At 45.1% G+C, this 12,869-nt stretch overlaps 1 protein-coding gene across 3 annotated transcripts in view; it reads left to right on the top strand.

Annotated features, from left to right (window-relative positions):
- Nucleotides 1-12,869, top strand: part of LOC127623258 (fibrillin-1-like) — an 82,579-nt gene that overhangs the window by 16,655 nt on the left and 53,055 nt on the right. For 2 of the 3 annotated variants that reach the window (XM_052097628.1, XM_052097627.1), the window contains exons 9-11: nucleotides 7,241-7,366; nucleotides 8,611-8,763; nucleotides 12,539-12,739. The exons of the other annotated variant lie outside the window; for it this stretch is intronic. In XM_052097628.1, coding sequence (XP_051953588.1) covers nucleotides 7,241-7,366; nucleotides 8,611-8,763; nucleotides 12,539-12,739 — 480 coding nt within the window. The remainder of the gene's footprint in view (nucleotides 1-7,240; nucleotides 7,367-8,610; nucleotides 8,764-12,538; nucleotides 12,740-12,869) is intronic. 3 annotated transcript variants of the gene reach the window in all.

The following is a 12,869-nucleotide window of genomic DNA, read 5'->3' as shown; positions in this document are numbered from 1 at the left end:
ACAGCAATATGATTTAATGGAGAGCAAATTGAGACTTTTGCTAAGGTCTCCTGCTTCTCATATGTTTCTCCTGAGAAAAAGAACCCAGCAATCTCAAATGTCTCCTCTAGAGTATCATAAGGGATCTCAAGAATGTCTTAAGCTATGCTCAGATTTGCCAAAATATGGCAATAAAAACTGCAATCAAAAGTAAGAGATCTCAGTATGAACTCAAACAATCAAAGTGAATGGTGACTGAAGCTAGCATTCTGATTAACATCTTGTCGAGTCTGATCACTGTGGTCAAGCTCAGATCACAGAATGAACTGTGTTCATTGGAGCTTGTGTCCTAACCAGTGTGACCAGTGTTCCCTTTAACTTTTGTTCTTGCGTAGCAAATCGTATTTCTATTGGGCAAAACCTTTGGCCACTTGGGCAGAATATTATTAATATTAGGTCCGATACCACGCTCATGTACTGATACTCTAAACGTAAAGTAAAAATACTCTGATACCAACACAGATACCATATGACGTACGAATGTCATTACATAAACATTCAGCCTTCAAATTAAAATCATATTATATCCTTGTAAGATTATTTAACCATAAAAGCTGTGATTTAATGAGATAAATATATAGTTTGCATGTAATTCAAATGTGAGCGCTTGTGAATGTGGGGAGACAGTGTTATGCTGACAACGCCTGCTCGCACCTTTTAAAGCTCCTCCAAGGCTCATACAGGCAAAACACCATCATGAGCATAACGTGCTCTATTTGCAGCAGATGATAGTAAACAGAGTGCAAATTCACATTGTAGCATGAACAACATACAGAGTACATACTTACTTCATTAAATAGCAGCCTTTTGTGGTTTAATAATCTCTTTGAGTCACGTAGCGACCAGTTTTTCCAGAGTGGGAAGCTGCCGTCATAACGTCAGAGCTCCTTGGACAAACAACATAGAAACACTTCAAAATAAAAGCTCAGTCAAAATTATAGCTAAATTTATTGAACAACAGAGATATATCACTACTGTAAAGTTATTTACTATTCACTGTAATACTACTACTAATAAATCAGTTGTAATTATATTATACTTAAGCAGTATCTAATATCTGTGATGCTCTGTTATGCAGCACTTTATTTGACAAATATACAGTTACTCCAATGTTGTATTTTGGATTGTGCTGTGAGGTTCTGGATAAAAGCACTTAATTTGATAAAAAATAATACAATATTATGTTAAAAATGTATTGTTTAATTAATTAATCAAACTAAAAACAAAGTAGGCAAATAAACAATAAATAAACTAATAAATAAAGAGCAGTTAGTGACATTCTTTTCAATATTGTTGTTTGATTAATATTAGCAACCTGTTAGACAGTGGCAGATCTATTAGGCTGCATTAAAGTCTTATGCACAAATCTGATATTTTGACACATAGCTGATTTGTTGCACCTGTTTGCATTCATGTAAGACATAAGCGACTTTTGATGTTAATCAAAAGCGGGACAGGCATTAACCATGAAGCACATTTAACCATTTGGACACGCAGCCGCATTTCCGCATTTATTAATAGTGCTTGTGCCTCACGGTAAATGCATTGTGTTGTTTCACAACTCAATAATGAATGTTTCCACCTTATTTCCACAAGGTTTCCCTCAAATGCTTCAAATGACACACTATACTGTAACTGTACAACAGTATGCACTTACAATATGCACCATGCACTCAGTCGTGTAATGTATGAATTTTCAAAGTGTAACATCGGCCCAAATGGAACACTTCAAGTTTTTTGCTATACCTAATCATTCGCCCTTTAACAATTGACAGAAGTGTTGTTTCAAACACATGCGATGTGTTGTCGCTAGCTTTAGCACGTTAGCCAAGCTCAGTTCAACACTTGTATTGCAAACAATGTACATATTCATACAGTGTGAGGTGATGGTAAATTTACAATTGTTTTGTCAGACCAGCAACGCAGCCAGGTAACTCCAACCCTTCCGCTTCGCATGGCAAGCCACGAGTGCTGAATGCATAAAGTGTCCAATATTCGTGACGTGATAAAAGTATACAAAGTGATAAATCCCATTTTTAGTTTCTAAATCTGGGAAAAAGCGCCGCTCCCAAAGGCTGCCAGAACCGGTGATAGAAGCGACTGCCTCGCCGGAGCCTCTCCCTCGAGTATCGCTCTCACCCTCCCCGCCCCCCGGGACGCGCAGTTGCCGCCCAGCGGCCGCACTGCTGCCATCTCGGAGGACGAGGCGGAGGATAAGGGCTGTTCCATCATGGCTTCGGACAGCGAGGAGTGGTCAGGCTCCCACGCCTCCTCCTCGGCCCAGGAATCCAGCAGGACCTGCGCCAGAGTCGAAGGGGAACTAACACGCCTCCTCACACAGGCCGTCGACCGCCTCGGGCTCGAGTGGTCACCGCCCCCTGAGCAGGCTCCCAACAGACTCGACGGCTGCTTTCTTCAGAGCCGTCGCCGCGCAACACCCGCGGCCCGGGCCGCTCCCTTCCTGCCGGAACTCCACACTGAGCTTACAAAGTTGTGGAACGTGCCTTTCTCGGCCAGGATCCGTTCCCACGTCTCCACCCCTCTCGCTTCGGTGGACGGCGCCACCGAGAAGGGCTACTCCTCCATCCCCCCGGTCGAGGATTCGGTAGCAGCACACCTTTGCCCGCCCTCCGCGAGATGGCGGTCTAAGCCAGTGCTCCCGTCTAAGGCCTGCAGAGCGACTTCCGCCTATGTTGGCCGCGCCTATTCCGCCGCCGGCCAAGCCGCATCTGCTCTGCACTCCATGGCCGTCTTACAGATCCTCCAAGCGGACCTTCTTCGGGAGTGGGATGAGAAAGGCAGGCACCCAGAGGCTGTTGCAGATCTAAGAAGCGCGACGGACCTCGCCCTTCGCGCCACCAAAGCTGCAGCCCAAGCTCTAGGGAAGTGCATGGCCTCGCTGACTGTGACCGAGAGACACCTGTGGCTAACGCTAGCCGACATGGGAGAAGCAGAGCGCTCCACGTTCCTCAACGCACTGCTCTCTCCGACCGGTCTCTTCGGCTCCGCGGTGAGTGGCATTGTTGACCGCTTTTCAGAAGTCCAGAAAGCCGCCCAAGCCATGAACCTCTTCCTGCCGCGTCGCGCTAGCTCCTCTGCAGGCCGCCCACGTGACCAGCCTCCTGCACGAGCCTCTTCACAGCGCCCAGTTCAACAAGGTCAGACTTCTCAGCGTCGACAGGGCGGCCGCCCTCGATCGCGCTCAGACAGCCGCCGCAGACCGCCGCCCCCCCGCGGGCCTCGGTCTAAGGTTGCGCTGAAACCTGAGCAACCGAAGTCCTCCTAGCCTTGTTGAAAAAAACGACGGCTCAGTCCCGCCGCGGCTGGCCCACCGTCAAAGCTTCGCCCCCTGTCAGTCCCCCTCTCTCAGGCTACTACAGTGGTGGATTCAGCAGCCAACAAGCCGGTGATACTGCCCGCTTGCCTGCACTCAAACGCCGTTTTCACGGCGACCCAAAGAAATCTTGTAAAGAGCAAACATGCCTTATGTGTAGAAAATGTGCCCACAATCCAGTGTTCACCCCTACACACAAGCATTACACTTCCCGTGTTCCTATCAGAGCCCACTCACATAAAGCGGACACAGCCCGCTCGAGTGTTAGAGTCAATGAGCAGCGCCCACGAATCCGTGTGCGCGCCCTTCTCTGGCCGCTCTGTCACACGACCAGCCTTATGTGTAGAAAATGTGCCCACAATCCAGTGTTCACCTCTACACACAAGCATTACACTTCCCGTGTCCCGATCAGAGCCCACTCACATAAAGTGGACACAAACCGCTCGAGTGTTAGAGTCAATAAGCGCGCTCACGAATACGTCGCGCGCCCATTCTCTGCCCGCTCTGTCACACGGCCAGCAAACACTTCTCTGTATGTAAGTCCCGTGCCCGTGACTATGCTCGCGCATCACTTAACAGATGTGACTCTTTCCCCATTCACCTCAATCGGGAAGTCACTCACAGAACAGCCTGTCCCTGCTGTCTGCGAGCAGTCATGCATAAGCACAGTAAGCGCGCTCACACATTCTGTTCAGCGCGCTGTGTGTGGCAATCAGGGCGATTTGGCCATTCACCCTCTAACATTACGCTTCAAAGCGTGGGAAGCTATCCCAGGGATATTCAAATGGGTGTTAAGCACAATAAAACAGGGCTATTTTCTACAGTTCGATAGCTTCAGAGCGTGGCTCGAAACTATTGTGAACACGGAAGCAGCCTGCATGCTTCGTTCAGAAATAGCAAACCTTCTGTGCAAAAGGGCCATAGAGAAAGTGCCGCCAGCTGAGCTGAGTCAGGGTTTTACAGCCGTTATTTTCTTGTTCCCAAGAAAGACGGCGGCCTCAGACCAATATTAGATCTCAGGGGTTTCAACAAGGTGCTTGCAAAAGACCGTTCAAAATGCTTACAATCAGGAAACTCCTCACGCATACCTGCCAGGGGACTGGTTTATCTCTCTCGATCTGAAAGATGCCTACTTTCAGATTCAGATAAATCCCGTCACAGGCCATTCTTGAGATTCAGCCGACGGCCAGGTTTATCAATACACCGTCCTTCCGTTCGGCCTGTCTTTAGCACCCGTACTTTCACGAAGTGCATGGATGCGGCGCTCGCACCCCTGCGGAGTCAGGGCTTGCGAATTCTGAACTATTTGGATGACTGGCTGATTATGGCACAGTCACGTACGGAGCTTCTGTCTCACAGAACAGTTCTCCTCAGCCATCTGAACAGTTTGGGTCTTGCAGTCAATTGGACCAAGAGCTCACTACAGCCCAGTCAGGCAATTTCCTTGCTTGGAATAGAAATAGACTCCGTGGCTATGACGGCTCGCTTATCTACACATCGCGCGCGCCGTGTTCAGTGACTAGCCGCGTCCTTTCAGATGAACAGCCTCACGCCTCTGAAAAAATTTCAGAGAGTGCTAGGTTACATGGCCTCAGCCGCAGCAGTACTTCAGCTGGGTTTACTGCGCATGCGCCCGTTCAGCATTGGCTAAACACCCGGGCGTCTCGCCGGGCTTGGGCCACAGGCCGCCAGCCGATCAAGGTGACTCAGACCTGTATTTCAGCTCTGCAGCCCTGGACAGTGGCCGAATGGTATCAGCGGGGAGTGACGATGGGAGCTGTATCTCGCCGAAAAGTCATTTCGACAGACGCGTCCAACACGGGTTGGGCGCGGTCTTGCGAGGGCTCTCCGGTTTTTGGCCTATGGTCAGTTCAGGAAAAGCTCCTTCACATAAATTGTCTGGAAATGATAGCGGTCGAGTACGCGCTTGTGCGCTTTCTCCCAGTCATTCAGGGTCACCACGTCCTGGTCCGTTCGGACAACAGATCTGTGGTATCCTACTTAAACCGTCAGGGCGGTGTCAGATCCAGGAACCTCTTCCATCTGACAGCGCCGTGGCCCATCCCAGTGAGAGCAGATCTCCTCTCGCTCACGGCACGATCTGGCATCCCCACCCAGAGCGCTGGGCGCTGCACGCGTGGGTGATCAACGACTACCCGTCGCTGTGCCAGAAGGGGTAATAAACACCATCATACATTCTAGAGCCCCTTCCACGAGAAGACTCTATGCGTCAAAATGGTCTGTGTTTTCAAAATGGTGCACCGACAGAGACCTGGACCCACGGACATGTGGGGTGTCGTCGCTGCTCGTGTTTTTACAAGAGCTGCTGGATAAGGGCAGATCCCCATCCACGCTCAAAGTGTATGTGGCGGCCGTCGCGGCGTTCGCTGAACCCCTGCACGGCCAGTCACTGGGAAAAAACGAGCTGGTCATCCGCTTCCTCAAGGGAGCTAGAAGGATGAACCCCCCCGCGCCCCCCATCGGTTCCTATCTTTATACGCTGCCAGCATCCGATAGCAAACGCTACGCTAATCTCCTTTGCCCAGTCAGAGCACTGAGATTGCGCGCTCCGCCTCTTTCAGACGCTCTGAGCAGCTTTTCGTTTCGTTCGGAGGGCGCACCAAAGGTCTCGCCGCCTCGAAACAGACACTGTCTAGATGGATAGTGGACGCTATTGCTGCAGCATACGCGTCAAAAGACCTGCCATGCCCGTTGGGCATTAGGGCTCACTCCACTAGAGGCATGGCCTCATCGTGGGCATGGTCCAGCGGGATTTCCATTCACGACATATGTGTGGCAGCGGGCTGGGCTTCCCCTTCCTCCTTTGTCAGATTTTACAATCTGGAAGTGCCCGTCCTGCAGGCAAAACTACTAGCGGTTTAATACGCTACAGCTCCCCTGGTGAGCTGCACTGATGGGACTCATTCCACACAGACCGGCACCGCCGCTCTGTCGTTCCCTTCCCACTATGTGCTTATGTATTACACACACACTGGCCCGCACTCTTGCCGGCCAAATATTATTTCCCCACTCACAAGGGCTCCCCCGGGTCCCCCCACCCCCGGGGCTCATGCAGTGGATGCTTGGCGCGCACGGCGTTGACAATGGGTTCCTGTAGCGTAAGCTAGCTTACGCAATACGAGAGAACCTCTCGTAAGAGAACGAATCGGTTACCTAACTTAACCTCGGTTCTCTCTAGATGAGGGAACGAGTATTGCGTAGCCGGCCGTGCTCGCGCCACGAGCGACTTTTCGCTTCAGTCAATGAAAACCAGGGTTTCAGCCTACGAACTACGCTTATATGCACTCCAGCCACGCCCATTTTGGCGGGCTTTGATGCAGTAAGCGCGTGGACGCCTCTCATTGGACGCGAGTTCGCCCAAGTTCGTCTATAGGCTGCAGCAGTTGCCGCAGAGCAACCAATGAGCTCGCTAGCTAGCCCGCTCAAGGTCTGCAGTTGCTGCACTGCGTTGACAAATGATACAAAATTAAGGATAATTTTTTGGCTTCAATATCTCAGAAAAGATTAATCTTTCCCGTAGTGTAAGCTAGCTTACGCAATACTCGTTCCCTCATATAGAGAGAACTGAGGTTACGTTAGGTAACCGATTCGTTTTCCAGTACAAGGACATGCATCAAGTGACATTATTTTTGTTGTTGATGTCAAAATCTACAGGAAGTTTTCTCTCCCCCTTTTAAAAATTGAAGAACATATTTACTTATATGGGCCCATTATTATCCCGTTTGTTACCTAATATTACATATTTATACACATATTACACAGAAGGAAAGGCTCCTCGTTACCATGGTTAGGTCAGTGTGCTAGTCTTAAATAACAGATGTTGTTTGATGTGTTCTTCTCTCTCAGACATTGATGAGTGCTCTCTTATTCGAGGAATCTGTAATGGAGGTCAGTGTTCCAACACTATTGGCAGCTACTTTTGCAGGTGTCCTATTGGTTTTGACACATCGCCTGATGGATCGCACTGCATTGGTAAGTGTGGATTTTATTTCCAACAACTCATAATGTCTGACTGTCATAATCAAATCACCAAAGCTTGAGTTCTTATATCAGTTTAACTAGATGTAACCTCTCAATACATCCTTTTCCAAACTGTTTCCTGTCTCACAGAAACTCTCGTCCTGTATGTTTTCTGTTGTAGAAGACACGTTTCCTCTTTGGTGTGTGTGTGACTTTCCTCTCTGTGCGGAAATGAGTGTGAGACAGCTGTGTATTACTCTGAGCAGAGTGAAAGATTTATTTAAATAAATATTCGTATTTTACTTTTCAGCGTTCACAGTTAAGTCAACGTGAAATAAAAATTGACCCTAAGTACCCTCTTAAAACCCGTTCCTTGACTTATTGTGAATGATAAATCTGTGCACTTTATTCTAAAGGAGAAAAATGTTTGTCTTTAATAAATTCTGAATAAAATTCAGAAAGATTACAAAGATATTTTCCAAAATAAATGCATTACAGTTTGGTTACATCAGTGGTTTCCAAAGTGTGAGGTGCGCCCCCAAACTCGTGTACTATTTTAATTTGACTGAAAAGGTTTGGGAACCACTGGGTTAATCATCAAGGATGAATTGGAGGGTGAACTTGACCTTCTGCCTCTTCCTGTTTTAAAAGTTCTTCACAAATGTGGTTGCTGGTGGGCTTTCAAGAGGGGAGTAGTCCTCCACAATCCACTGTAGGCTCACATTCAGCTCTGACTCCATTCTGGTATAGAACACACACTTTTTTACCATTCAGTCCATTCCTGATAAATAAAATCAAGTCCTGCCCTAATTTCTTTTTTCATTGAATGAAAGTATTCAGAAGTATTTCACTTTATGGAAGTGAAATGCATTGTGAATGCCTTTTCATGTTAACGTTAAGCATCTCAACATTTGTAAAGTTGTTTGCCATACCAATTAAACTGATGAAATTGAGAAAATAAAATTAATAGATCTACAATCTCATGCCTTTAGAGAAGGAAGTACTCTCTCTCTGTCAGTCTGTCTCTGAAAAGTGGGTCAGTGGACTTCAGCTGATGTCTCTTGGCTTTAGTCAGTATTTTTATGGAAGGAATGAGTGCTATGACTCTATCCACTCCAAACGGTTCCTGAGCCAAACATCCTCCTTATTGCTCAGCCCTCTCTCTCTCACATTTCCAGAGACTGTAGAGGTGTCATCATCATCATAAGTTACTGAGTTGTAAGACAATGGGTGTGTGTGTTTCATATCTACTGTAGATGCCCGATCGGGATTCTGCTATGCCAAAATCGTCAACGGACGCTGTGCCAACCTGCTGTCCCAGCGCATGTCTAAGAATCAGTGTTGCTGTGAAAACAGAGGCTGCTGGTCCGGTAATACAGTCCCGGAGATGTGTCCAATCCGCGGAACAGGTATCATTACACAACCAACTTTACTGTCCTGTAGAGAACCTGTCAGTGTAAAAAGCTTTAAAAGGTTTTCCTCGATCTTTTGGGAAAAAAAGATTTCATTATGCTATAAAAACATACTATAAATTTCAGAACAAAAAATTTCCTCTGCAGTCCACCAAGAGCATTTATTGAAACTAAATCTTAGAAATGACACAAAAACGTTCTGAACTTCCACAACTTACACCATGTCCTAACCAGACGCGAAGCAACAGCGTGCTAAAAGGTATCTTTTCCATGTTAATCAGAGTTTTAGTCCTAACCAGCCGCGACAGAGACAGGGCTTTTGATTTTTGGAACGGTTTCTATTTCTGCGACATCGTGCCCGACAGCTCAGTCAACAAATGGGTCTAAAATTATTCTTCTTACAGTATATTATAGCCGACATCTCACTAGCCGGATCAGAACAACTTGATTTTGGCAGAAGGTGTCACACACCTACTGAAAGTTGTGCTTGAGGTCTTTTTAGAGCCGGAGCTCTGTTGCACACACACACACACACACACACACACACACACACACACACACACACACACACACACACACTGGATCAACGACTTATTCTAACTTACTCTCTGCTTCCCAGTCACGTGGAGATAGAAACAGGAGTACCGCATAAACATATACAATTGTAACAGACTGAATAAGGATTACAATTCATAAAGTAACTTTTCCCTATGTATGTATGAGATTGTGTATTTATCCCCTCTGGGCTTGCCATAGAAAGTGTTATGGTGCTTATGTGTGAAAATTAGTTGCGTTCAATAAACATACTGTTTCGTCATATGAATATCGCGGTGTGGCATCATGCCTGGTGTGCACAGACAGATTGCTTGTCACTGGAATCTTATCGTGCCGCGTCTGTTCAGGATAAGATGTTAAGCCGGTGCTACACTAGCAGACTCCAAACAACTAGATTTTGGCCAAGGGTGTTAGGATGTGATTCATAAAGTAACTTTACCTTGTTAAAGAAGACCATGTTATGAATTAAACTGTGTCAGCCCACATTACCAAATTAACATATAACATCTGCAACAACACCTACATTTACTCCAAGGTAAATTAAAGCTAACAACTGAACATTAATTAGTTTATGCATTGATTCAAATCATAGTAAATCGACAGTAAATAAACAGTTCACAGCAGTGGTGGCTGCTGGTCTTTCAAAGAGGGGAAGCTCATTTTCGGCCTACATTATAAACTTATTTACCCTATTTTTTGCACTAAATCAATCTTAGGTGTTGATCTGCCCTGCTGTTTAATTCTATTTTTTCCTCGTAAGGAAGACTTTCAAATAGCTTCGCCAAAATCAGGTCGACAATATTAGCACCGTCTGCCATCGTGCTCAGTTTCACCCGTACGACGCTAGCCTAGCCTACTGTATGAATGAATGAATGAACGAACGAACGAACGAACGCTCTAAAACAACATATATTAAACTTGGTAAAACTGAAACAAGGAATGTGGTGTATAATTGTGTGAAATGTATTATGCAAATTGACTAGCAATTTCGACAAACAAATATAAAGAAATAGGTTTCAGCAGTTTGTCTTTCGACTACACTTGAGAAATCTGCGATGGGACTGAGCGCGAAATAGCTTCAGTGACTTCTTATAGTACAGATTCGCTGTCAATCAAAAGGAGATGCAGTCTTTCGACAGATCCTCCAATCATCACGTGGAAGCCCGGAGTCCGGGCCAGCCCACTCCTCATTCACCCCCAGAGACGCTGAGCGTCCGTGGGCGGGACATAATCGCAGCATTTATCCAATGACCGTCTATTTTCGGAGCACTGAAAAAAACTGTTCAGAGCAGCCCCATTGAAGTCAGTGGACGCTCGGCTTCAACAGGGAAATGCACTGACGCTACGGGAATGTATGAGAAGTAAATCGAGTCAGCCGACCTGCTATATGTAATGTAGCTGATTCTGAACGAACTCGTCTTCGAGATGAACGTGTTCTAACGCATTTTTAGTCAATAAATTGTTTACACAATAGTACATATTTGACCATTATTTTTTTGACATTATAGGGGAAGCTGAGCTTCCCTTGCAGTCTTAAAGTAATCCCCACTGGTTCACAGCATCAAAACGAGTGTGTTATGAGACGTTATAAACAGCTCTGTTTACTTGCGCAGATGTTTTTCTCTTTTTAAGTGACTGTAATAATCGTTGGCCTTGATTCTGATTCACAGTCTTCACAGTTTTTAATCAAATTATTGTGTAATTTAAATAAAAAAAATTGTATAAAAACTTAAGATTGATATGCATTACAATATAACTCTTCATACCAGCCCACTTTAAAAATATTTTCCATTCCGTTTATTTTGCCAAAAACAGCATCGTCCACGGCAATCTCCCATTCTTTCCAATGGGGAGTTCTGCAGAGATTGTCAGAGTGAGCAACCGTAACCAAGGTGGGCAGAGCTTAGTGAAGGGTCAGTTGAAACAGACTGTTGTGTCTCCGCTTTCTGATTTAATTTTAATGTAGGACAAAAACGCAGGAAAAACGCTTCTAAAATATGGATTGCAATCAGTGTTTGTGATAAAAGAGGCTGTGAGTGTGATCGCAGATGAAAACCTTCAGACCAGCTTGACGTCTAATTAGTTCTTTAGTAAAGCACAAGATTATTGGTCTCTTGACTAGAACACAAGACCCTGCCTCGGAAAGAAAGATTTTATAAAGCAAGCTCGATGTACTTTTTCAGTTTATGTAGCCATTAACCCAGCAGGAAGTTCCAAGGTTCAAGGGATTAATGACCCTAATGCACGTTTCTTCTCTCAATGAAGCTCACACCTGAAAATGGCCAGAAAATGTAGCTAGTGTGGCACTGGCTTTACTGATGTCAGACAGATTTGGACATGACCATTCATATTTACACATCGTTAAACCTAGTGGTTGATCAGAAACTTGGACTGTGAAGTCACAGTGAGGTATTAAAGTGGATACTATTATTGCTAAACGGCAAAAGAACTAATGATAAAATGTGTAAAATGCGGTAAAGTCAAACCTTGTGCTGATCCTAGTTGTGTGTAGCACCTGCCGATATGTATATCCTTTTGAAGAATTCACCCTGGTCTCATTATCATTACGTGGCAACATTTAAGCAAAACAAAATAACATGCATTAATATACGTTTGCCTGCAGTTTCCCAGTAAAGTGTTCAGCGGGGGGCAACAGATGCGGGTGAAATAACCAATAAGTGTCATAACCAGACAATGGTTTTAAGGTGAATATTAAATGGATGTTTAAATGAGTATAATGTACCTCCCTAACCTTAAGTGTTAAAAAGTACAGTTTTTACCATTATAGTAAAAGTAATTCGCTATCAAAACATAGCAGTGTTGGTGTTAGTGAAAGAGCAAAAAAATATGTGTTTATGATGTCATAATCAGCCACTGTAGTAGTGATTTGTGTGAAAGTGAATAAAACCCACAGTTGCTGTAGTGCCTATAGTGTTAATTAAACCATGAAACTGTGATGAAACATAGAATTCGGCAAGTAAGAGGCAGTCTGCAAACAAATTCTGTTATAGTAACATTCATTCTATGAGACAAGGTTGGAAGAATTCTAACATTAGAAATGTTAGTAACATTAGTATTTTTAACAAGATCCCTGATCATTCTAGTCTGATTTTAATAGTTAATAGTATAAGAGCATCATCCTGCTTATGATAAAGTTTTTTTTTTCCCATAAATGAAGAGTATTTAGTGATGTCAGCACTATTCTTTCTCTTTATAGAGGAGTATCAAAGACTCTGTCTGATTGGTAACACAGTTCCTGATCCAGATCGTCCAGGTTCAGGCCCAAGTTCTCCAGAAGGCCCACGGATCCCTTACCCACATGAGCCATACCCTCGTGAGCCTTATCCACGTGAACCATACCCACGAGACCCTGGACCACTCACACCTGTGGGCCTGCCGACAATCACCTTCAGGCCTAGTAATACACATACACCTACGCATATACACTGTCACTCTACTGAGAAATATAGTTAAATTAGTAGCGTCACTGCTTCTAGTTAGTTACTTTGAGGCTGCCATAGGTTCTTTCACTCATTTTAATTCACTAT

Source organism: Xyrauchen texanus, chromosome 29 (assembly GCF_025860055.1).
Source record: "Xyrauchen texanus isolate HMW12.3.18 chromosome 29, RBS_HiC_50CHRs, whole genome shotgun sequence".
NCBI classification, from domain to species: Eukaryota; Metazoa; Chordata; class Actinopteri; order Cypriniformes; family Catostomidae; genus Xyrauchen; species Xyrauchen texanus.
This window is presented reverse-complemented; position numbering and strand designations above follow the sequence as displayed.